The 24943-nt window shown below is 42.2% G+C and overlaps 1 protein-coding gene across 1 annotated transcript in view; it reads right to left on the bottom strand.

Moving 5' to 3' along the window:
* LOC122806172 (probable peptidyl-tRNA hydrolase 2) overlaps window positions 1-24943 on the bottom strand; it is a 292637-nt gene that overhangs the window by 142435 nt on the left and 125259 nt on the right. The window contains exon 5 of the mRNA XM_044076408.1: window positions 8185-8282. Within this exon, the coding sequence (XP_043932343.1) occupies window positions 8185-8282 (98 nt within the window). The remainder of the gene's footprint in view (window positions 1-8184; window positions 8283-24943) is intronic.

The raw sequence follows: 24943 nt of genomic DNA, 5'->3' as shown, positions 1-24943 counted from the left end.
CTTTCTTGCTCTGGACCAGCGTGTCACGTACGGTCTTGCCAAATAGCGAAAAACAGTCAAACGGAGCATTAGCGAAGGACGCCTTGAAGGGTACCGCAAAATCACAATGGCGGAGCCAAGCATGCCATCGTAAGACAATGCCCGCTCCTCTAGCTCTAGCGGCTCCTTCCATAGCATGGGAGAGGAGCCGCATAGAGGTGTTCGCAATGGATTTGAGAGTGGCCATTCGGGATGAGAATACTTTCTTATCCTTGGCAGACATGGACTCTGGGGGCGACCCGGCGTATTCTTTGATGAGATCCCGCTGGAGTCATATCACGTGTGCCATATAATTCAGCGACCTTACAGAGAAGGTGGCTGAAGCGAACATCCGCTTCCCCAGGCGGTCCATCGTCCGAGACTCCTCGTCTGGAGGATGGATCGAGGAACTCTCCTGGGCTAGCTCCTTTCTGGTGGCAGCCACCACCAACATGGCATCTACAGGAGCACCCTTGCTCCAACACGTCCTATCAGAAGGGGGGCTGAGAATTTTATCTGGTCTCTTTGGAATGGGCTTTACAGTGTCCGGCTCCTTCCATGCCCTGGTAGTAATCAGGTCTACCAGGGGATCGGCGGGAGGGGACACCCAAGAGGTAGATGGGCCTGCATCAAACACCTCCAGAAACAGACTCATCAGAGGAAGGTTTTTGGGCTGACCACCCCCCTCTAATTCGAAGCATTTCCATGATGTCTCCGAAGGAGACGTCTTCGGGAGGTGATCTTGGGGAACCTTCCCCTTCCTCCAAGTCTGTGTCTTCTGTCAAGGACTCAGGTGAGTCCAAGTGCCTCCTCTTGCACTTACGTTTGTGAGGAACCTCCTCGTGAAGGCTGTCCGAAGAGGCCTCACCAACCACATCCTGTTCCTCCAAGGGAACTATCTGGGACATAGGCGCAGGCTGTCGCTGGGGCCGGGTGATGGAAAGTAGGCCCATCTGAGAGGGAGTGCAGGGTGGAACCGTAGCAGGAGCCTGGGGCCTCGAATCCCTCGACAATATCCCTCCCACGAACGCGAGCAGCAAGGAGAACTGCTCTCTCTGATCCGAGAGCAGCAGTCCCCTCGGATCCAATGTGTGGATCGGAGCCGGCGCTGAAGCAATCGGATCCAAAGGGCCAGTATGCTCCGACCGAGACGGAGCCGAAGACACACCGACACCTCTGGATCCGAAGCTCAGCTCTCGCGGACACGACAAACTCGAGGGTGCCGTCGGCACTGAAGTACAAGGTACTATCGGCGCCGACACTCCCCCAGCTCCGAAGGCTACGAACCGCGGAAGTGGGTCGGAGAAGGAGCAATCAGGGCGAAAAAGGGGGTCGAGCTCCCCCCCGGAGGGGGGGGGCAGGAGCACTCCCATCTGCAGCTGGGCCTGGAGGACCTACGCATCATCCGGTCCATGACTGCATCGGACAAGCTTCGGGTTGACCTAGAGGAGGCCACCGAGGCAGGACGGGAGTGCCGCCTCTATGACCTCAAAGGCGGCCGGATCTCCTCCTCCTCCGGCTCCGGGGAACAACGGGGTGAATGGAGCCGGGAAGGAGAAGGCCTGGAGGCCATGGGAGAAGCTGCTTGCTTGGCCGGAGGGGCCGAGGAGGAAGACTCAGCCCGCCGCTTGTGGTGCTTCTCTTTTCTCCTCTCCCTCCTAGCTTCCCTCTCCTCCTGGCCTGAGGTGGGAGGGTGAGTCCCGGCCAGGGGAGCAGGGATGGAAGGTGGCACTGCCGCGGCCAGTGCCACGGAGGGAGAGGAGGACGAAGTTGAGTCCGGAGGCAACAGTCCCGCCAGAATCAACTTCGACCTCCTGTCCCTCAAAGCCCTGGGGTTGAAGGCTGCACAAATGGTGCAGCCTGAGGAGAGGTGGTCAACCCCAAGGCAGATAACACACCGAGTGTGGCTATCCACTGGTGACAGCTTATGGCCACAATCGGTGCATTTAGAAAAGAAGGCTTTAGGGGCCTCAGACATGACTAGGGACAAAATTACACTAGGCCCAAAGACAGACACGCCTTCACACACATGGGAGGAGGTAATTTAACTAAAATTAACTACAAAAACAACTGGAAACTAACTAAGGAGCAACACACACACACATTTTTACTGCTATAATAGAAAAAGAAAAGGATTTTTCTCACAAAAACGATCTACTCCCATGACTGGAACTCGTTCAGAGCTGCTGACTGAACCGCGGCAAATGAGATCTGAGGTCAGGAAGGGATAGCAGGGGATTATGGGCAAGGGGGAGGAGCTTTGAGCTCGGATCTCAGCTGTTTGAAGCTGCCGGCTCGGATCCGATATGGATCCGATACCCACAGGTTGATGGACAAATGAAGTTAACTACTTCAGATCAAACTGTACAACAGAAGGAAGAAACTGTTGCAAAACAGAGTAAAATCCCATAAGTGGAGGAGCTCCCTGGTCAGCCTCAGTAAGAAGCTGAGATCGCTTATAAGATCCTCCAAAGCTAGCTATGAAAACAAAATCGCCACTAATTCCAAGGATAACCATAAAGCATTCTATAGCTATGTCAAGAATCTCGATGGCAACACCCAGATCTGCTCTGAGTTACAGCACAAAGGCAAGAAAATTACAGAACCAACTGATATTGCCAACATCCTGGCAGATCGGTTCAGTGCTAACTTTACCCCCCACTCACCCACTAAAGGGCCCATATCTATACAGGAAGAATGCAGAGTCCCTGTAATCACAACTACGCAGGTAAAAGCTGCACACTTCTAAAGCCAAAAACACAGCATCCATGGGACTGGACAACATCCCAGGCTGCGTTTTACATGAAATTCAGAACGAACTGGCTCCCCACTTAAGCACCATGTTCAATAATAGCCTCGCATCAAGCTTTGTGCCCACTGAATGGCGCACAGCAAAAGTTATCCCACTCCACAAAGGGAGAGCCACCACTGATCCCGGGAACCATCGACCTATTAGCCTGACAAGCCTGGTCTGCAAGGCCATGGAACATATCATCATGGGACTTATAAACAAAGACATTGGTAACCTCCAAACTCTGGATCCCATCCAGTTCGGGTTTGTGAAAGGCAGATAATGCCTCCTGAACCTGATCGAATTCGTTAAGGCGGTCACCAAAGCCATAGATGAGGGTAAGGTGGTTCACACAGCCTATCCTGACCTCGCCAAGGCTTTCGACACCATCCCCCATTCTGGAATTATAGCTAAACTCACTAAACTAGGTATAAATCCCTACGTCACAAGATGGGTTGCCAACTGGCTCACTGACAGAAACCACATTGTAAAGACTCCAAATCTGACCTCAAAGCAGTGACAATTGGAGTACCACAGGGTTCCATCCTGGGACCTCTCCTGTTTTGTATCTACTTCTCTGAAGTACAGGCTAACACAGAAGTCCTCTGGCTAACAAAGTTCGCAGATGACTGCAAACTAGAAGCCATAGTCAAGTCCCAAATGACAAACTAGAAGCCATAGTCAAGTCCCAAATGATGTGGAAATCCTACAGAAGGGCCTCGCTGAGACAGATGCCTGGTGTCAGAGCCATGGCCTCAAGCTCAATGCCAAAAAATGCAGCGTCATCCCCTTTGGTAAAAACTCTGTACCCATGAACTACCACATAGGCAGCAATCTACTTAACACCGAATGTGTGATAAGAGACCTTGGGACCCAGGTGGACAGTAGTCTCTCCTTTGATAGTCACATTGCCACAGTAGTCAGGAAGTCCTTCTACATGGCACACCTCATCATAAAAGGGTTCTCATCCAGGAAAAAAAGAAGTCATTGTTCCCCTCTACTCGAGGCTCATTAGACCCATTATAGAGTACAAAGCCCCTTTTGGAATGTACCTCACAAGACATCTGCAGCAGCTGGAAAGGCCACAGAAGTACCTCACAAAGAGGATTACTGACCTCAAACAAATGCCCTACATCGACCACCTCAAAAAACTCCAGCTTTACTCTGTAGCATATCGCCTACTCAGAGGTGATCTCTGCCTAACATATAAAGCTATGTCAAACCCAGAGCTGTTGGACATACTACACCTAAAGAAATCCCAATCCCTCCGAGCTACACGCACTAGGGACCTAAACCTCGTCACCCACAATAAGCAGGACATGCTGGAGGGATAGATTCCTGTCCTAGAGACTTCTCATACTCTGGAACAGGCTACCCATCTATGTCAAGCAAAGTTCTTTATCAGCACTCTTCAAGAAAAATCATGAAGAGTGGATGGGAAATAGGAAATACACCCCGGGGATCACGTCTGTGTCTCTGCTCGACAGTGGCTGAGGAAAATAACTTTCTTGGGTGGCGTAAGCCAGGGAACCTTGTTGGCTAGGCTTACGTAGGCCCTTAGGCCGATAGCCTAGTACCTACCTATGAACCAAAGATATTTGAAGAGAAATACAGGCAAATTAATCCAGACATGGAAAACTTTACAATACAAAACATAAGAAAAACAGGAATAGAAAAGGAGATCAGTAATGGAGAAGTTAAAGAAATAGAAACTGAGGTCATTAAGTATGTGCAAAATGAAGGATTCAGCATAGAAAAACAAAAGCAGAATGCACCACAACAGGATAGAGCAATGGATATCCAAATTAAGGGGAAACCAGTGGAACAGGAAGCAACTGGTCAGGTGCCATATCAAAATATTTTGGAGCCTTCCACAGGAAACCAGTATAAACATTCACTTGAACCTAGACAGCAAGGAAAGGAACAGGAAAATGTGGAGTGACAGGCCAGTGAGTTCCCATATGACAGAGCAATGGATGGCACAGGATGAAATTGAAGAGAAAGTGCCACAGGAAGATGCTATAGAACATTCTATAGAATGTCTGCAGGAAATCTAAAACAAGGGATGTGCCCTCAGTTTGGAAGAAAATGAGCAGCGAGAAGAGTTGCTTGATTTAATAAACACGGCTAGATATATTAAGATCAATGACAGAAATAGACTGCATAAGGTCAATAAAACCCAAAGAGTCAGAAGTCTGATAAAACAAATGAATGCAGTAATTAGGACTGACCTAACAAGCGAAGTTGGAGCTAAATTTATCTGCTAGTAGATTGGCTATGACCTCCAGGTCCAAGGATGAGATATTTACTATTAAGACTGTAACATAGTTAAAGGCAGCTTTGTGGTTGTCCTTTGCCTGGGTGGCAATTTTTACCTCCTATCTGGTTTTGACTGATCTGATCAGGGTCCAGAGTTCCATGTTTGATTTTGCAAGAGCTTTTTTTCATCTTAAGAGTTACATTTACTTTTAGATGCAATGATTTTTTATTATTTTATTGCAAAGACTGTTTATATTTGGGTTCCACCTCAGAGGTTTACTTCTGACCCTGGCTTTGTATTTACTTTTGAAGGGGAACAGATGCATCTATGCACCTATTCACATGTGCACAGAATTTGGCAGTAAAGAATTCTGCACAAGCAGTGGCATCACTGAACTGGAAGGGAATGTTGAACTTAGCCAGATCACTCAGTTTCAGTAGATTAGCCTTAGCATGATCTCTGAATACCTGAGGAATTGAGGGGGGGAGGGGTTCTAGCTTTAATCTTAAGGTGAATGTGACTGATCTGTGGTCCGATTTGACCAGGGAGGAAGTTACAATTAGTAGTGAGGCAGAGCTGTCCCATACTGGTGAAGACCAAATCCAGGATATTACTGCTCCTGCTTGGGGTGTGGACTAACCAGTCCAGAGAGTTTGTACTGATGAAGTCCAGAAATCTGGGGCATATATGTTAGAGGATGTATATGTCTCCCAGTAAATGGAGGGATAGTTGAAGTCCCCTAGGAGAATGGTGTCTCAATGTACAGAGACTCCATACTAGTTAGGTAGAAGTTATGGACTGAGGGGGACATAGAGGGTGTTCTATATTTAGCCATGAAGTGATAGGTGGTCTTGTTAATGGTAAACTGGACATGGAGGAGTTCCAAATTGCTATTTTGTCTGAAGGTAAAGTTTTTTTTTTTTTTTTTACAAATATGGAGACACTGCCACCTTTTAGTGGCTTCATCTTTATATTAAAGTTTTCCAGCATAAGGTGTGCTTGTTGTGACTGGAGTTTAAGGCTCCTAGCATTGAGTAGCAATACCTTTACGTTATCTGGATTCTGTTTGATTATGTTTGAAGCCTTTGAGGACTGATGTTGCCTAAAAGGGTTGACAAAGTTTTAGTCAATATACATAAAAGCCTTACAGGGATAGGTGGTGATGAAGGGGCATCCCTGGCAAAGTAGTTAGAACTGCCTACCATCTTCTCCTAGGAGAATATATATAGCTATATATCTATATCTATACAGAATAAATATTTTATCCCCATTATGGAGTTTCTAACCAGATTGTTTAATGAAATCTTGGAAAATGAGAGGATGCCTGAGGAAAGGAGAAAAAGTGTTTTGGTACATATTTTTATGAATAAAGGTGATGTGCAGAGCTGTAGTAACTACAGAGGGATTCAATTGATCAGTCACAGCATGGAGTTATGGGAAAGAGTAGTGGAAGCTAGGTTAAGAAGGGACATGATGATTAGTGATCAGCAGTATGGTTTCATGCCGGGAAAGAGCACTACAGATGCGATGTTTGCACTGAGAGTGTTGATGGAGAAGTACAGAGAAGGTCAGAAGGAGTTGCATTGTGTTTTTGTAGACTTAGAGAAAGCATATGACAGGGTGCCTAGAGAGGAGTTGTGGTATTGTATGAGGAAGTCGGGAGTGTCAGAGAAGTATGTAAGAGTGGTACACGATATATACAAGGGTAGTGTGACAGCGGTGAGGTCTGCGGTGGGAGTGTCGGATGCGTTTAAGGTGGAGGTGGGATTACATCAAGGATCAGCTCTGAGCCCTTTCTTATTTGCAATGGTGATGGACTGGTTGACAGACAAGATCAGACAAGGAGTTCCCGTGGACTATGATGTTTGCAGATGACATTGTGATCTGTAGTGAGAGTAGGGAACAGGGGGAGGAGACCCTGGAGAGATGGAGATATGCTCTAGAGAGAAGAGGAAAGAAGGTCAGCAGGACTAAGACAGAATATACGTGTGTGAATGAGAGGGAGAAGAGAGGAATGGTGAGGATGCAAGGAGTAGAGGTGGCGAAGGTGGATGAGTTTAAATACTTGGGATCAATAGTTCAGAGTAATGGTGAGTGTGGAAGAGAGGTGAAGAAGAGAGTACGGGCAGGATTGATTGGGTGGAGAAGAGTGTCAGGAGTGATTTGTGACAGACTAGTACCAGTAAGAGTGAAAGGGAAGGTCTACAAGAGGGTAGTGAGACCAGCTATGTTATATGGGTTGGATACAGTGGCATTGACAAAAAGGCAGGAGTTAGAGCTGGATGTGGTAGAGTTAAAGATGTTAAGACTTGCACTGGGTGTGACGAGGGTGGACAGGATTAGGAATAAGTATATTAGAGGGTCAGCCCAGGTTGGAAGGTTTGGAGACAAAGCCAGAGAGGCAAGATTACATTGGTTTGGACATGTGCTGAGGAGGGATGCTGAGTATATTGGGGAAAAAGATGCTAAGGATGAAGCTACCAGGTAACAGGAAAAGAGGAAGGCTTAAGATAAGGTTTATGGATGTGGTGAGACAGGACATGCAGGTGGTTGGTGTGACAAGAGCAAGATGCAGAGGACAGGAAGAAATGGAAACAGATGATCCGATGTGGTGACCTAACGGGAACAGCCAAAAGAAGATGATGATACACCTTATAAATGACCAGAAGTTAAGCTAATTGTTGACGTCAATATTTTTTTACTGTATTGTGTCATCCTCCTTGGTTAAATGCATAGGCCGTTTACTAATCTGAGCAACTTTTAAAGATAACAAAACTCTCTTTCTTCATTTTTCCTACGATTTCAACATATTTTGTTCAGAATCATAACTTTTGATATACTCAGTAATTTAGCACTTCTCTTTTACACACACAAATGGCAATCCATGGTATTTAAATTAAATTTAATTGGGGCACTGCAAATGTATGCACATCTGAGAAGCAGATTTAGTTTCAGCAGTTCTGCTGCATTTCCATGAAAAAAAATTTTCACACTCAGTAATACATTTGTTTTCATCCTACATGTTTTACATAGTGCAAGATTTACAACATTTTTATGAATAAAACAGTTTCTGAAATGACAGCTTGCTATCACAGAAATTCATTTCTTGTCTTACCCACTTTGATCCCATTTTAGGCACATTTCCTTCCATGTGGACTCTTCTTGCATGATTTGATATAGACCAACTGCTGCATGACCCACTTGAGCAGCAACCTAAACAGTAAACAGAGCATTTAAGGACAATAAAATTAACAAAAATCCATTTGATCTGGTGCAGGCTTCAATATACTCTAAATATCAGTGGTATAAAACAGTACTCATCATATCAGCTGGTGTGTGAGAAAGCCTACAGCAGGCAACTGTTTGGAGATTCTCTTCAAATATCCCCAGATTTTTTTTCATTCTTGTGCGTGACAGCAACTGCTCTTCTGGCAAATATACATTTTAGAATCATGTGTCATGCCCAGGAGGGCATGCTTAGCCTGTGCGAAACTCTGTTCAATCTCCACCCACCAAATGAGTGCAAGCTAAAAGACAGACAAATGCAAGCATACAACAAATACATATTTATTTATTTACAAAAAGATGCATTCACAGCCACAAAATGGAAAGGCTGTCCACACAAACGAGATGGAGGGAGGGTAATAGGTACCCACTGCAGTAGGATTCCTTACAGATCAAATGATATGGTGAAAAAAAAATACACCCCCCATTAAATTTGACTTAAAGAGCATTAGGCAATGGGTAGATGTTAGTAAACTCATAGCAGTGAAAATATCTCTGGAAGACTGTAGCCAGGGGATGGCCAAAAGCCAACAGCCTGAAGGCAGAGTCCAAAAGAAACTAGGTGGCTAAAAAGACAGACTCCTGAAATCATGGTTCAAATAATAATGCTTGGTGAAAATGTGAACTGGTGGCCAGTCTGTCATGATACAATCTCTACGATGGAGACATTCTGAAGTACTACTGCAATAAGTCAATAGTTTGGTGTTATTGACCACTGACAGCAGCATTATCCAATGGGTGAGTCAATGTCTCAGTGCACAGTACAATGAATGCAGTTAGTAAGTGGCCTGAAAAGGCTTTGCTCACCTACAGATAACCCCTATCTTCTTGAAGGACAACAGACAAAACTTATTTTCCTGAATTTGAGCACCCTCACTGGTAGAATATGTCCTGGCACCACCTGTCCAACGAAGGTCCTTGGCATGACAGAAAAAATAAATGGCAGCTAACCCTAGCAGAACTAGTACTGGGAAAGGTCTGTAAAGTGCTCCTGAACCTTCAACAAAGGCTACCGCCAGCCTGATGTAGTCAACACTGGGCATCGCAGGGAGAGAAATAATTATGGATGCAGCAGGTTTTTGAATGCAGTTTCTGATGCACTTATCACCACAAATATCTGATTCATAGGTGTTTACTAGGCTAATGATCACAAGGGCCTTTTTAAGCCTAGCCATGCATCCCAAAACTCTGACAAGTTCTGGTACCCTTGATAAGTGTAAGCAGGGGCTTGGGAGATGAACCATTTACATGTTGTCTGTGTCCATTAGAGACATAGGTGCCAAACCAGGAATACAATTTCCAGCTCCCTATCCAAATGTCCAGGTTGCACTTGAATTGGGTTAGGGAGGAACACTGCTTCACACAGATGGGGAAAGGGGTAATCTCTAGGATACATACCGGTCTCTCCAGCAGGTCCTATTTATATCACAGGCAAGATTTAAGTCTTAGGAACGGGTAATTCTGGTGCTGTTTGTTTTACAGATATGCAGGAGGTTCATCAGAGTGGGGTCTGATGATGCCCTGTATGACAGGCATAGATCTCCCCAAAAAAACCTGCAGGAGACAGAATATAGGGATAGAGCCTCGAGGTGGGCTTCGTAGGACATGTTAATTAAGCCCTGTATTATTTTAGTGAGGAACCTCTGTGGACATTCCAATTGTTTGATATGCCTGGTTAGGTACATACCAAATGGGGCACTGTACTTAAAGATAGGTCTGATGAATGCCAAATACAATGGAACAATGACTTCCTTGGACGTAGATGCCATAACTTGTTTATAAGTTGCGCAACACAGAATGATTTCCTCACAATTGTAGACAGGTGATGGTCAAAGGCCAGATTACTATCTGTGTGTGTCCCTAAGTCCCCGACTACTGACTCAGCTCTAAGGAGTGTGTTGTCAATATTACAGTTACCAAGGGTGAATGACTTCCTGAAGGATACTATTATGCATTTCTTGGCATTTAATTTTAGTTCATGGCTCTGACACCAGTTGTTTATCTGTGTCAGCCCCTCCTGGAGAACATTTCTGTCAGTGTGGGATTAAATGACAACTCCTAATTTGCAATCATCTGTAAATATAGTCAGCCAGAGACCAGTGACATTGGCCTTGACTTCAGAGAAGTAAATGCCAAAAAGGAGCAGTCCAAAGACTGATCCCCGAGGGAAACCACTTGCGACTGGCCTCTTTGCAGAGGTGGACTCCCCAGTTCTAACTTCATGGGTTCTGTATGCGAGCCAGTTGGCTATCCACCGGGTGACATACGAGTTTGTACCTAACCTCGAGTTAGTCAACAATGCCTGAGTGGGGTATTGTGTCAAATGCCTTGGCCATGTCAAGGTAGGCAGTGTGAAGCATCTTGCCCTTATCCATTGCTTTGGTGACCTTCTCAAAGAAGTCCACCAGGCTGAGTAGGCATGATTTGCTCTTGACGAAACTAAACTGGGCTGGGTCCAGTGTCTGGAGGTTTATTATATCACTGCTGATCATTTCAATTACAATTCTTTCCAATGCTTTACATACAAGACTAGTGAGACTTATGGGTCTGTAGCTTCCAGGGTCTGTAGATGGCCCACATTTGTGCAGAAGATGACTGTTGCTGTTCTCCATTCATGAGGCACAAAGCCTCTTCAGAGGCTATAGTTAAATAGCAATTCCAGAGGCCCTGACAGGTCATGTTTTGTGATATTTAAAAGGCATCCTGGGATACTATATGGGCCCACTGATGCAGTGTTCTTAGCCTTTGAGAGAACATTAAGGACCTGTTCCCTAGTGATAGCAGGGGGAGTTGTATTTGATGGCATTTCCTGAGGGAAGGTTGAGGGGGAGAATGGGGTAAAGTTTGAGCTGAATTCATCGGCCCTTAGGTTTGCTATATCTTCTGGCTCAGTATAGGTGGCTCCATTTACAATGAGCTCTGCACACAATTGTGTATTGCTTTTGAGGTTGTGGACATAGCTAAAGAATGCCTTGTGGTTGTCCTTGGCCTGGGAGGCCAAATTCACCTCAAATTTTGCTTTGGTATTCTATTTGTACTCAGAGATGTTTGTTTAGTTTGATGAGATTGCTTTTATCCTGCTGGGTGCTGCACCTCCTAATTTATGCCATGATTTTCTTCCTTATGTTATACAGCTTATTGATTTTGGGATTCCGCCAGGGTGGCTTGTTTTTTGAGTTAGTTCTATACTTCTTCCTGGTGGGTACAGCTGCCTCTATGCAGCTTATTAATATGCTTGTACAGATTTTCTGTGAACAGTTATGCATAGGCAGCAGTGTTCTTAGGGTTTATGGGGGCTTGACATTTTTCCAGGTTATCATTTAATAACAAGAGGTAAGCCTTCATTTAATAACAAGAGGTAAGCCTTTTGTCAATATTCCTGAATATTCTAGGTTTAGTTGGGGGTCCAGGTTTTATTTTTACTTCAAAGGAGACCATTTTGTGGTCTGACCTTACCAGGGAATACATTACAGTACAGGGTGTGCAGCCTTCTCCCATATTACCGAGGACCAGCTCCAGTATGGCTGCACCCTTGGTTGGTATACTGACTATCTGGTTGAGGGAGTTTGTGTTTACAAAATCCACGAATCTCTGTGCCTGTACGTTTGGTGTCGTATAGGACTCCCGGTTAATAGTGGAGGTAATTAAAGTCACCTATAAATATGGTATTGGGTTGGATAGTTAGTGTTTCTAAGACGTTTAAATACATGGTATGGGTTTCCTGGATCACGAAGCGGGACCTATAGCTGTCAAGGAAGTGATACTGGATTTTGCTTAGGTTGATTTTAACATTGAGCAGCTCAAGTTCATTGCCCTGTGTGACCATCCTTGAGGTATATTTATTTTTGATGTACATAGAGACACCTCCTCCTTTAGCCCTTGTCTGTGTAGTAGCTGGTTTAAATGTGTGGAAGGCATTATAACCTTGCACTGTTGGTGTACTCTCTCTGCGGCTATAAACCATGTCTCTGTGACTGCACGGACATCAGCATTCTCTAGGGTGAGGTGAAGAGAAGGGAGTGGAGTTTTTTTGTTTAGACTCCTAGCATTGAGCAGGAATACCTTTAGATTTTCTTGTTTCTTGGATAATTTTGTCAAAAAAAATCTGATAACTTTGACAGACTTTACGATATTGTCATTTGTGATAAAGACAAGGCTAGTTCAGATTCACAGTCATTTACTGTTTCCTTAACTGTCTCACTCTGCATGACTTTGAGACACAAGCTGGAGAGGTTGAAGAAGCAGGGATAGGCTTAGGGTACAAATACTTAAATTGTTAGCTCTATGGATTTCAAATGCCATTGATGGTCCTATATCTTTTGAGGGGCTGCCTTGTCAGCAAATTCTCAGAGTAGACAGACATTTTACTTTACATTTGTGGCTATGAAGGCAGTTCTGGAATAAATATGACGGCATAAAAATTAAATCCTGGCACTGCTCCACAAATAAAAAAAATGTGGTTTGTAGTGTCTAAGGGCTTGGATAAGTTGAGGAACAGAGCTGGTATGAGTTTTCCATTACTATGGGTTTCATGGATAAACACAGAGAAAGAACAGGACACTGTTTATGTTGTACCCTTTCTGAAAGTTATGTGATTTGTTAACCATCACTTGGACCTATTATTCAGAATACTAAAGATGTGTCACACATTTTATGACATTAGCAAAGAAATTCTCAATGGAAAAGATTCTACAGTTGCTGATTTCAAGAGAAAGTGCATCTTTAAGCAAGGGAATCAAGACTCTCCTTATGACTGTGATGCAGCCTTTTCTTCTGTTTAATAGTAATGTGAGTTGAATGCTTTGAATGCTTCTGTTTAATAAGCAGCTTAAATGAAATTGCTAAGGAATAAGTTGAAAAATCTAAAGTTTTGAAGGTATGAAAAAAATCAGGACATCCGGATCTATCACTTTTACTAAGGAAAGCAATTTCTTAATTTGAAAAAGGCCAACTTCATCAAGAGTGGCATGAGTCAAAGCAACCAAATCACCCAGAGACATACCTTTCAACTGTCCAGATTTTTGCCTCATGTTTTTGGTCTGTTCCTCAAAATATGTGTTTTTTCTGGATTTTTGTGGCAAATCAGTGAGGACTGAATTCACTAAATAAGGATGGGCATTTGCGTTTCAGCCATCATATCCTTCAGAAAATACATGGTAACACAAGAACTTTTAATCTCGCAGCTATTTAAGCTTATAAGAGCTATATTTAAAATCTGTCCCTATTTTTGAGGTTTTGCCCCCCCCCCCACAATTATCATTGGCTTTGTCCAGATTTTGTGTGTAAGAGGCTGAGAGGTATAGAGACAATTTTTACACTATTTAGTGGATAGCTCTGACATTGAGAAGTCTGTGATCTGTGTTCTCTTGTACTGACAACACTCAGCATCACAGTTAATGCCCACAGTGGTTAATCTATGCAACTCTTCCTCCTATAAGCACCATCTAGAGTCTGTGCTGCTGCCCACAACTCCACAGTTTGAGGCGACAGAAACCACTCAGAGACCCCCTCAACTGTACAGATTTATGCCTCATATTTTTGGTCCATTTTTCATAAAATTGTGGTTTTCTGGCAAATTAGTGGCAAATCATTAAAGACTGAAGTTAAAAAAAACATTGAGTTTCAGACAATACAATTCAGAAGTCATGCTAATGTAAAACATGTTATTCTATCAACTAAGTTTGTTAAGAACAATATTTAAAAATGTGTCCCTATGTTTGGGCCTTTGTCCCACTTTTACTTATGGCTTTGTTCAGATTTCTTGCGTCAAGAGGTTGAGAGGTATGCTCAGAGAAGCAGGAAGAACATGCAAACTCCATATTGGCATTGGCATGAGGTCAAGATTGAATCTTCTACCTTGTGCATGGGAAGCAAAAACTGTAACCATTACGCCAACTGGTCTCTCAGGTCATCAGAATTTTAACAGACAGATGACAATCAAACTCTATTGTAAGCTCAGTCTATGCCCCACAGGAGAGCTATGATAATGAGGACGACAGTGCATTCAAACAGCAGTTGCATGACCTACTAGATAAAGCAGGACCACATGATGTTAGTGTTGATAATGGGTGACCTGAATAGACATACTGGGACAGACTGAACAATATAGGAGGACTGCCTGGGTTTACATGGCTGGGACAACAGAAATAAAGGAGATGCCATTCTAGACTTCTGTCTGGCAAATGGCTTAATGGTGGCCAACACATGGTTCAGCAAGACAAACAATCACAAGATTACATAACAGTGGGCAACATGCCTAGTAAGGAAAGGGCACTGGGGTAGAATTACTGATTGTAAAGTCATCCCCAGTGTAAATAGCAGGCTCATAGCATAAACCGCTGGTTGCCACAACCAGATGCAAGCAGTGTCTAGAGAAGGCTATGAGGTCAGAGACTAGGCTGAAGATGTGGAAGCTGACTGAAGAGAAAGCATAAATGTTCAAAGAAATACTCAGGGCTCTAGCACCTCAGGAAGAAGAAGAAATAAGTGGAGGTACCAGCACTTCAAAACAGCATGTGTTTGGACTTTATGCAGATAAGCCAAGTATGGAAATAAGATACATAAACCAGTGGTGGAATGCAGAATTCCAGGAAATAATCAAAAGAATGAAGGAGAGGAGGAAAATGTGGGAGCTGGTAAAAACAGACCAGGCCAAGGAGGAATACTGGTTGGCTAACAAACAGGCTAACACCGCAGCTGCAATAGTGAAGAGCAAGGCATCACAGGCCCTCTACCATGTTTTGGAAAGTGACTCAGTAGATGGCACAAAAATTCTATAAGGTAAAGAAAAAGATGAAATTAATTAAGACACCCTTCGTGAGGAATGCCGGTAACCACATACTCATCAGTCCACAGGACATCAGGGACAAATGGAAGTACTTCCAGCAGTTTCTGAATGAAGAAAACCCCACAGAAGCTGTACTGCCTCAGACACAGCCTATGATGAAAGAGAAGCCCACCCTAAAAGAATTAAGAACAGCACTAAGGAAATTTAAATCGGGGAAAGCAGCAGGGTCAGATGAGGTCACGGCACACTTGATCAATATGTTGGGTGAGTTAGGGGAGAAATGGCTCTTGACGGTACACATGGCAGTATGGAAAGAAAGGTCACTAGAGAATAAGCATACTAGTGCCAGTGTGTAATAACAAAGGGGACAGCCACAGCTGTGGGCAGTACAGAGGAATCAAACTACTGTCATACTGCATGAAAGTTCTGGAAACGGTCAGTGATAAATGACTATACAGAGTAGAACATAATAATGGAGATGAGCAGTTCTGATTCAGATCAGAATGCAGCACAACTGATCCATGTTTGTAGTCAGGCAAACAGTTGAAAAGAAGCCAGAGATGAGGACAGTGTCTAACTGGCCATTCTTAGACCTGGAGAAAGCATGAGACAATGTTCCAACAAAGCTGATTTGAGCAGTTTTGCAGTGGTCAGATGTCCCCGAAACATTGATAGAATTCGTGCTGGGTATGTACAAGGACCCAGTGTCACAAAAGTATGAACAGTGTTTGGCCACACAGAGGGATTTCCCAGTGGGAATGGATGTGCACCAGGGTTCTGCTCTGATCCTACTGCTGTTCACACTGATGTACTACATAAGCAAACAGGTCAGAGGGAAGAGATCAACAAAGTGGCTGTATGAAAACTATGCACCTCATTTAGCCAATCAAATATAAGGCCCCTTTGGCATATATTTGTCTAGACAAATGCAACAACTGGAATGCCCACATGGATACCTTACTTGAAATGATACATGGCCTAAACCATATGTCCTACAGTGAAAGACTCAGAGCCTTGTCTCTATAAACTGTACCTTACAGAGTTCTAAATTTACTGCACATCAGCAAGTCAAATGGCATGAGAAATACTGTCTAGGTAAACAAACCTCTTCTGCAACATCAATAAAACAGTTTGGAGGGATGGGTATATCTTGCAGAGGATACTGCTGCTGTGGAACAGACTCTCCACTCACATAAAACAAAGTTCATCCCTGTCCGTATTCAACAGCAACTAAGATCTATGGATGGGAAACAGAAAATTTACCTCAGGAGTGCCCCCTTGTACTACTAATCAACAGAGGCAGCTCACAATTGCTTTATTCCATGCATGCCCCCCTCAAATTATCTATGGTATGATCTCAATTATTCTCATTAGGGATAATATATAATTATCAACCATAGGATGGGTAAGGCCAATTTATAAACAAATGTGATGGGGTGTTTCAAGCATGAGCACAAAAAGGGAAACTGACTAGGCTTAAAACGGCCTGCAATGGCAGCTAGCCTAGTACTTACCTATGAACCTATGTGGCATTACAGATGGACTTTTGCAGAAGAACTTCAGCAATGCATTCAGGAACAGGATGCAAAACTGAAGGCAAATGGGATGAAACTGAGTAGAGATACAACAGTTGCAATGGTAGCAAAGGGGTGAAATCAGAAAAAGCTGAGAATAGATGTAGAAGGGAAAGCACTGAATAGGTTAGAAGCTTCAAGTATCTGGAAGGTGGGGGCTGATGAGAAGGGAAGTCTTAATGAGAAGGTCAAAACTAGAATGAGAGGACATGCCAAGGTTAGAGGTAGATGAGGTTCAATTACTAACAGAATAGCAGGAGATGAGATAAAAATGGTGATGTATAACCAATCTACAGGAAAGTCTCCAGGAAAAGATGGTATTCCTTTGGAAGTATGGAAGCTAAGAGGGAAAAAAGTGAAAAAGCTGGAAGCATTTAGATTCTAAACCATGATTATAATGTGTTATGGCTACAAAAAATGGGAAAGGTAATGCCAAAATTGATAGATGTTTATCAGTATGATGTTGTGGAGGGGAGGCAAACATTTGACAACATTAACAGAATGATAATGATTCAGAGGGATGCAGAATGTAAGAAAATACCACTGTTGGTGGTGGATCTTGATGAAGAGGAAGCATTTGACAGAGTAAATTGGGATTTTTATAAAAAGGGCAATGGAAGTATAGATCAATATGTGTGTACACCTTTAAGAAGCTCTGTAGGGGGTTCTGTAAGTGTATAAATACTGAGCACATGAGAGCCTGACTGCCATTTTGTAGTAAGCTTTTGAGATTTGTTGAACATGCTCCATCTTAGCAAAACCAAATCTACTTGAGCTACACGCTCTAGGGATATAAACCTCAACACAACAATGAATAGAACATGCTGGAGGGATAGATTCCCTTCGCAGAGACTTCCCTTACTATGGAACAGGGTCCCGATCTACATAAGACAGAGCCCCTCACTATCACTCTTCAAGAGGAACCTTGATGAGTGGATGGGTAACAGAAATTTCACACCAGGGATCACACCAACAACACTACTAGATAAGGGCCAAGGGTACTAGCTGCTAGTACAAGGGTCTAGGGAACTGCTAAAGGGGCGGTGAATACCACACAACGTGGCTGGGTTAATATATGCCTTCGGGCAGATAGCCCAGTACCAACCTATGAACCTATGTAAGAAAGTATGTCTGTGAAGTCGGTCAGTTAATCAGTGTTTGTTTATATTTTGTACTGCTGTTATCCATCCTGATGTGTTTCTGTGTAATAAAGCATGTAAATGAACTAACCCGCCTGTTCATCTTTAATGGGAAACAAGACAAGCGACATGGAGTCATAATGGGATCCAGAAATTCAGACTTTGGATTGAGAAGACACTCAGTTAAAGGTGGAGTAATATAGAAGAGTGATCATCCCCTCTGCACATTTAAGTCCTAAAAAACAGGTCAGAAATGTATTTCAGGTATCAAAGCTTACTTAACTGATTTCTTTATTCGCAAGATATAAAATGAAGCACTCCGAATGCTTTAAACAAATTTTTAAGTAAAAGAAACTGCGACATATTGAAAAACATTATTCAAATAACTATGGAAAATTTTGAAATAAAGTCCAAAGCAAATAAAATAGGGAAACTAACCAAATTTCTTTTAAGTAGCCTATAACACATACTTTTTTTGCATTAATTAAAGCTATTAAAGATATCCAAATTATACAAAGAGTTTGCATGTTTGTGCAGTATTACAGCACAGTTATTTCACAAAATGCAGCCATTTCAAAGCATATTTCGCAAAGTAAAGTATTTGAAAGAGTTTATTGTGCATTTGAATGTTATTACAAGTACTGGCTGTGTATGCATGTTCGTACATAATTATGAGGGCCATTTTCAGTGTGTTTGTGCATAATTTGTTGGCATGGCAGACAAATTTCGATAACTTGGTCCACTTGTCTTTGGATAATAATGTTGCAGAGAATTGGAGAGTGTTTGACCAAGAGTACGATATTTTCATACAAGCTGAATTTTCGGATAAAGATGACCATAAAAAGGCATTTATTCTGCTTAATTTAGCTGGTTCAGAAGCCACAAAAAGAGAGCGTTCATTTGTGTATGCATCTGCTGTATTTGCAGGAGGGGGGAAAATTGTCATATAGTTATACTGGCTGAGTCAAGGGAAGACCCCCGAGTGCTTAAAACGTACATTTAGAGAAATGTGTAACCCTCCAAATGAATATTACAATGGAAAGGCATTTATTTTACAAAAGAGAACAAATGCCTGGGGAATCTTCTGCAGCATATATAACCGACTTGAGAAACAAGGCTAAGATGTGCAGATTTGGTGATTTAAAGAAGGAGTTGATAAAAAAACAGACTTGTTTGTTGTATTAAAGATGATGCTGTGAGAAAGATTTTGCTTTGTGACAGTGATTCAACTTTGAATAAGGCCACTGAGACTTGTTAGATATATAAGCTCACAGAAAAGCACACAAATATGCTTACAAATGAGAAATGCATGCTTCCAGTATCATTTACTGCTTATGTTGACAGTATGCAACACGTGGTTAAAAGAAACAGGCCTAAGCACATGGCAGCAACTGCAAGTCCTGCAGCACCCACAGGGAAACCCAGTACCTTTCTAGCAAATTCCAGAGTACGCACGGTGTCAGTGAAGCATAAGAATGAGTTAGCAAACTCAAAGAATGTGCCTATATACCTGGTTTCATAGTCAACTGTTGTAATTGCAGTGCAAATTATGAACCCAAAAGAAAAAGGTGTTTAGCTTTTGGTCAACAATGCCATAAATGTAATAAGTGGAATCATTTCAGAGGATTTTGTAAACCAAATAAGTGGCATTTTTTTATTAAATGAGAACATTCAAAGAGGCAAGTTGATCAGTTAGAAAGTCATGACCCTACTTTTTATGTTGGTGTGTCAGTCAATGCAGTAGATTTATGAGCAAAGAATGAAGTATTTTGTACTGTTCAGATAAATGGAATATCTATAGAGCTCAAAGTTGACACAGGTTCAAAGTGCAATGTTATGTCAACAGAAACATTTGCTAGAATATGTGCTGGTGAGAAGCTTGATTTGGCTAAGTGGGCGAAGCTTGTTGCTTATGGTGGTGAAGAAATTCAAACTAAAGTTTCAGTAGTGCTGTCATGTTACTCTGCTGGGAACAGCTATGACTTACATTTTTGTGTGGTCAAAAGGCACGTCCAGTCATTATTAGGTCTCAGAGACTGTTTGAAAATGGGACTGCTTTTATTTAAAAAGGAAGTGCACCATGTTAACTTAAAAGTCCACTGTTCCAACTTCACCCAGTCTATTTGTTCTACCTATGTGGATCTTTTTGAAGATAAACTAGGCAAACTCCCAGTTGTGTACTCCATGAAGTTAGACCCTGAAGTCAGCCCGGTTGTCAGGCCAGCCCGGAAAGTTCCAGTAGCTATGCAGAAGTGAGTCAAGGCGGAGCTAGATAAAATGGTGCAGCAAGGTGTAATTTGTCCAGTTGAAGAACCAATTGAATGGGTGTCCTCCATGGTCACTGCTCATAAGAAAATGTTAGATGATATCAGAATATGATTTGATCCAAGAGATTTAAACAAAGCACTGAAAAGATCTCATCATCCAATGCATACAGTTGAAGAAGTCACTGCTCTTATGCCAACCACCACTGATTTTTTTTTGTCTTACATGCAAAGAGTTAATTTTGGCAAATTTTGCTTGACCGAAATCTTCGTTGCTAACTACTTTCAGTACCCCTTTTGGCAGATTTTTTTGAGAATGCCATGTGGGATAAATTCTGCCAGTGAAGTCTTCCAGCATCAAATGGTGCAAATTTTTTCTGGGTATCTGTGTACTATTGTAGTAGATAATATTCTAGTAGGAGGTAATGGAGCATGACAGAAACTTCAAGAAAGTTCTGGAAAGAGCATGCAAAGTGAATCTTAAGCTGAATCCTCAGAAGTGCAAATTCAAGCTATGAGAAGTTACTTATGATCGTCACCTATTTATCAGTTCAGGCTTATGACCAGATGCTTCAAAGCAAAGAGCTATTCTTGAGATGTCAGCTCTAGACAATGCTCAAGCCCTACAATGTATTCTTGGCATGGTTAACTACCTAGGCAAGTTCATTCCAGATTTGAGCCAACTTTCAGCACCGCTTAGAGAGCTGACACGCAAAGATGTATATTGGTCATGGCTAAAACACCACCAAAGAGCATTTGATGTCCTGAAAGAGAATTTCAAGTCCACCAACTCTCAGATACTATGATGTTCACAAACCAGTTATTCTTTTTTGTGATGCTTCAAAATTTGGTCTTGGTGCAGTCATTCCAGTAGCCTATGCATCTACTCAAACTGAAATGCACTATGCACAGATGGAAAGAACTTTTGGCAATTGTGTTTACATATTCAAAGTTCCATGACTATATTTATGGTAGACCCATCCAGACAAACAGATCACAAACTTCTAGTCACTATTTTGAGAAAGCCTATGCATACAGCTCCAGCCAGACTGCAACGCATGATGCTCAAATTGCAAAAGCACAATTTCAATCTTGTCTACACAAAAGGCAAACGCTTGCTGATGCATTATTCAGATCGCCCAGAAAAATCACTGAACAGAATGAAAATGAAAAATTTGATTTTGAAGTCATAGAAGTGAGAACTTTTTCTTCCACAAGTCTTGAAGAGCTTAGAAGTCATACAGCCTCAGATCCAGTTCTTTAGAAGCTCAACCGCTTTATCAGTCAAGGATGGCCTTCAAAGCAATCTTCTTTACCAGTGGAAGTGCAACCTTATTTTCCTTACAGAGCTGAGATTTTGTTTGACAATGGTATCATCATGAAAGGTCCAAAAGTGATTAATACTTACAAGTGTATATTACTATTCTGCATTGTGGCCATCCAGGAACTGATTCTACCAAAAGAAGGGCAAGAGGACTAATATTTTGGCCTTGTATGTCACAGGATATTGAAAAAGAGTACTTTCATCTTGTTCTGTAGGTAACAGTACTAAGCCACATCAACAGAAAGAACCACCTCAGCTAAACCAGATTCCTGAACTACCTTAGTCGACAGTAGCTACAGACATTTTCGAGTGGAATGGTCCACATTACTTGGTGTTAGTAGACTCTTATTCAAACTGGTTCAAGATTGACCTACTTCCTAATCTAGCATCCAGTACGGTCATTACCAAGATGAAGCGTTTTTGCAGTCCATGGTAGTCCACATAAAGTTATTTCTGACAATGGTATACAGTTTACAAGCCAACAATTCAAAAGATTTGCTGAAGAGTGGGATTTTACTCATGTCACTAGTAGCCAAGTACCCACAGTCAAATGGTTTGGCAGAACATGCAGTTCAAAGTGCAAAACAAGAGAAGTCGAAATGAGGCAATAGTAATATTTTCTTGAATTGCTTGAATCTCAGAAATGTTCCTCGTGATAAACATCTTGGTTCTCCTGCAGAGACTTTTGTCGACAGAAACCAGAACCACACTACCAATTAGCAGTTCATTATTGGTTCCATGTGTCAAGAACAGATCAATGAAAGTCAGTCTGTTAAAGAAGCTTTTATCCCAGAAGTTGTATTATGATAAGACCAGCAAGCTGCTTAATCCATTATGAGAAGGGGAGATAGTGAGGATGCAGCCATCCAAAAAGTTTTGATCAGATTGGTGTCATGAAAAGTGCATGTCCAGAGCCAAGATCATATATTGTAGAATCGCAAGGAGAAGAATTTATGTGGAATCGGAAACATTTAATTTGGGTGTCTGAGCCTGTATTGCAGTACCATACCTGTGAGAAAGACTCTGTATCTCAGAGGGAGTTATCCAGCATTCCACTTCCAGAGGACATTCCAGTAAATATCCCTGTTCCTGAGAAGAATCCTGAAACTGCTGAAGCAAGTTGTTCACGGATGACTGTCCCTGTTGCTAAACCCAATTCTAGTTGCTATATCACTAGATTGGGACGCAGTTCCAGACCATGTTCCAGATGCACAGCAACTTAGACATAAGGACATGAATGTTGTTTATTTTATTCACTATACCACTGCATATTTCTTTTCACATGTCACTGTAATGTGGGCAATTTAAGAGGGAGGATGTAGATCAATGCGTGTGTACACCTTTAAGAAGCTCTCTAAGGGCTTGCACAAGAGTATAAAATACTAAGCACGTATGAGCCCGACTGCCATTTTGTAGTAAGCTGTTGAGATGTAAGCATGTATGCCTGTGTGGTTTGTCAGTTAATCAGTTTGTTTATATTTTGTACTGTTGCTATCCATCCTGATGCGTTTCTGTGTAATAAATCATGTAAACAAACTACCCCGCCTGTTTGTCTTTAATGGGAAACAAGATGAGCGACAGGAAACATTTACATTCCCTGATAAAATTATAGGGTTGATTAGGAGGATATATGAGGAATCGGAGGCAAAAATTAAAGTGTGGGGGGTTCCTCTCTGATACGTTCTGTTTGAGAAAAAGAACCAACCAGGGGTATTCTCTTTCCCCTTTGTTATTTGAATTATATTTAAAGCCACTGGCAAAGAAAATAAGGGACTCAGAAATTCAAGTATATACTTGGTATGGTAATCAAGAAAAGCTTGCTTTATTTGCAGATGTTATTATTTTATACCTGATAAAAGTCAGAAAAGGAAATTTTAGTGTTGTGGACCATTCTGAGATAGTTTCAAGTCTTTTTGGGAAACAAAATTAACAAAGATCTTTGCTTGTAAGCGTTTGCATAAGTATTTCTATACCCTAAGCAGACTCCACAGAATTTTTCCTCTGGTAGACTGCAAATGCTGGAAGTGTATTGGGGAGGAAAGAGGTAATTGCCAACATATATTTTAGGAGTGTAATGAATTGGCAGACTTTAAAAATTCCATGAAGACTACTCTGTAGGAAATACACAGTGAGCAAATTGGTGTGACTAAGGAATTTTTTTTGAGCTTTGGTACAGAATTGTAATTTCCTCGACATAGTATGGCCTTGCTGAGTTTAATTCTGGTGGCTGCTAAAAAAGCAACTACTAGAACATGGAAATCAAAAGTCTAAAGCAACTATACTAGAAAAACTGAATACAGTAACGAAGGTAAAAGAACTGGAAGCTCCATCTTTACAAAAGTGTAGGAACAAATTACATAGAAAAACAATGGGAATTGTGGCAACAATACATGCAGAACAATGTTATGGAGGAGGAATGAAGTTCAACGGAAGGCAGGAATTGAACGAGCTATGTAATGTTTGAAAATGACCATATAGATTAAAAGTGAAGTATAATGTTTGCAAATGAAATATGTCAATATGGTTTGTTTTCATTTACATAAATTAAACGATTGCTACGTCATAAGTGATAATTCAATGAAGAGCTTTATTGTAAAAGAAAAAAAGAAAGCTATAATCAGTGGAGTTGCAGTCAACTGGCACTGTCAGGGGTAGTATATGACAAAAGAACTCCAAAGAAGCCGGAAAGTAAGATGTACAAAACAGTGTAGAGACCAGTATTTAATGTGTGGTACAGGAAGTTGGGCAGTATAAGGCAGAGCAGTTGAGGAAGCTAGAAGTAATAGAAATTAATTGCCTGAAATAGGTGGTAGGATGCACACTGTGGGACAGGTGAAAAAAATCAGAATATGCACAGCAGGAGCCAAAGCAGCTCCAAACAGCAGAGAAGATCAAAAAGAACAGATTGTGGTGCTTCAGGAACATGTGCATTAAAGCAAAAGACAATCTGGTGAAGATGATTTGGGACAGACAGGAAAAAGGCAAGAGGAAATGAGGGCATCAGGCCAAGAGGTGGACAGATTGTGTGAGAGAAGACCTGAGCCAGTCAGGTGTGACTGCTGAAAGCAGGAGAGCAGCAGTGAAACAAGAGAGATTGAGATAGTTGATATGACCTCCAAAATCCATCCAACCAGCCACAACCCTTTAACCATTTTTTTTTTAAACATATGGTGTCAGGGTGTCACTTCAACAGTGACAATCATCTAAAGCCAAGGTTTACACCACCGGGTGGCTAGCCCTACAGCGGTAATTCTTCCACACCACACACTCACATCTATGGTCAGTTTATTGTGTCAAATCCACCTTACTGCATGCATGTCTTTGTAATGTGGGTGGAAACCAGAGCACCCAGAGGAAACTCACGCAAACACAGGGAGGACATAGAGACTCCAAGGAGAAGGAACCCCAACTAAGGATCAAACTGGGGAACCGCTTGCTGTGAGGTGACAATACTATCCACTATGCCACCCATGACCCCCAAATCCATGTACAAAATGGGAA

The sequence above is a fragment of the Protopterus annectens genome, chromosome 7.part0 (genome assembly GCF_019279795.1).
Source record: "Protopterus annectens isolate FY-2018-M chromosome 7.part0, PAN1.0, whole genome shotgun sequence".
In the NCBI taxonomy this organism is placed as follows: Eukaryota; Metazoa; Chordata; order Ceratodontiformes; family Protopteridae; genus Protopterus; species Protopterus annectens.
Note: the sequence above shows the minus strand (reverse complement) of the source record. Positions and strands in the feature narration are given on the sequence as shown.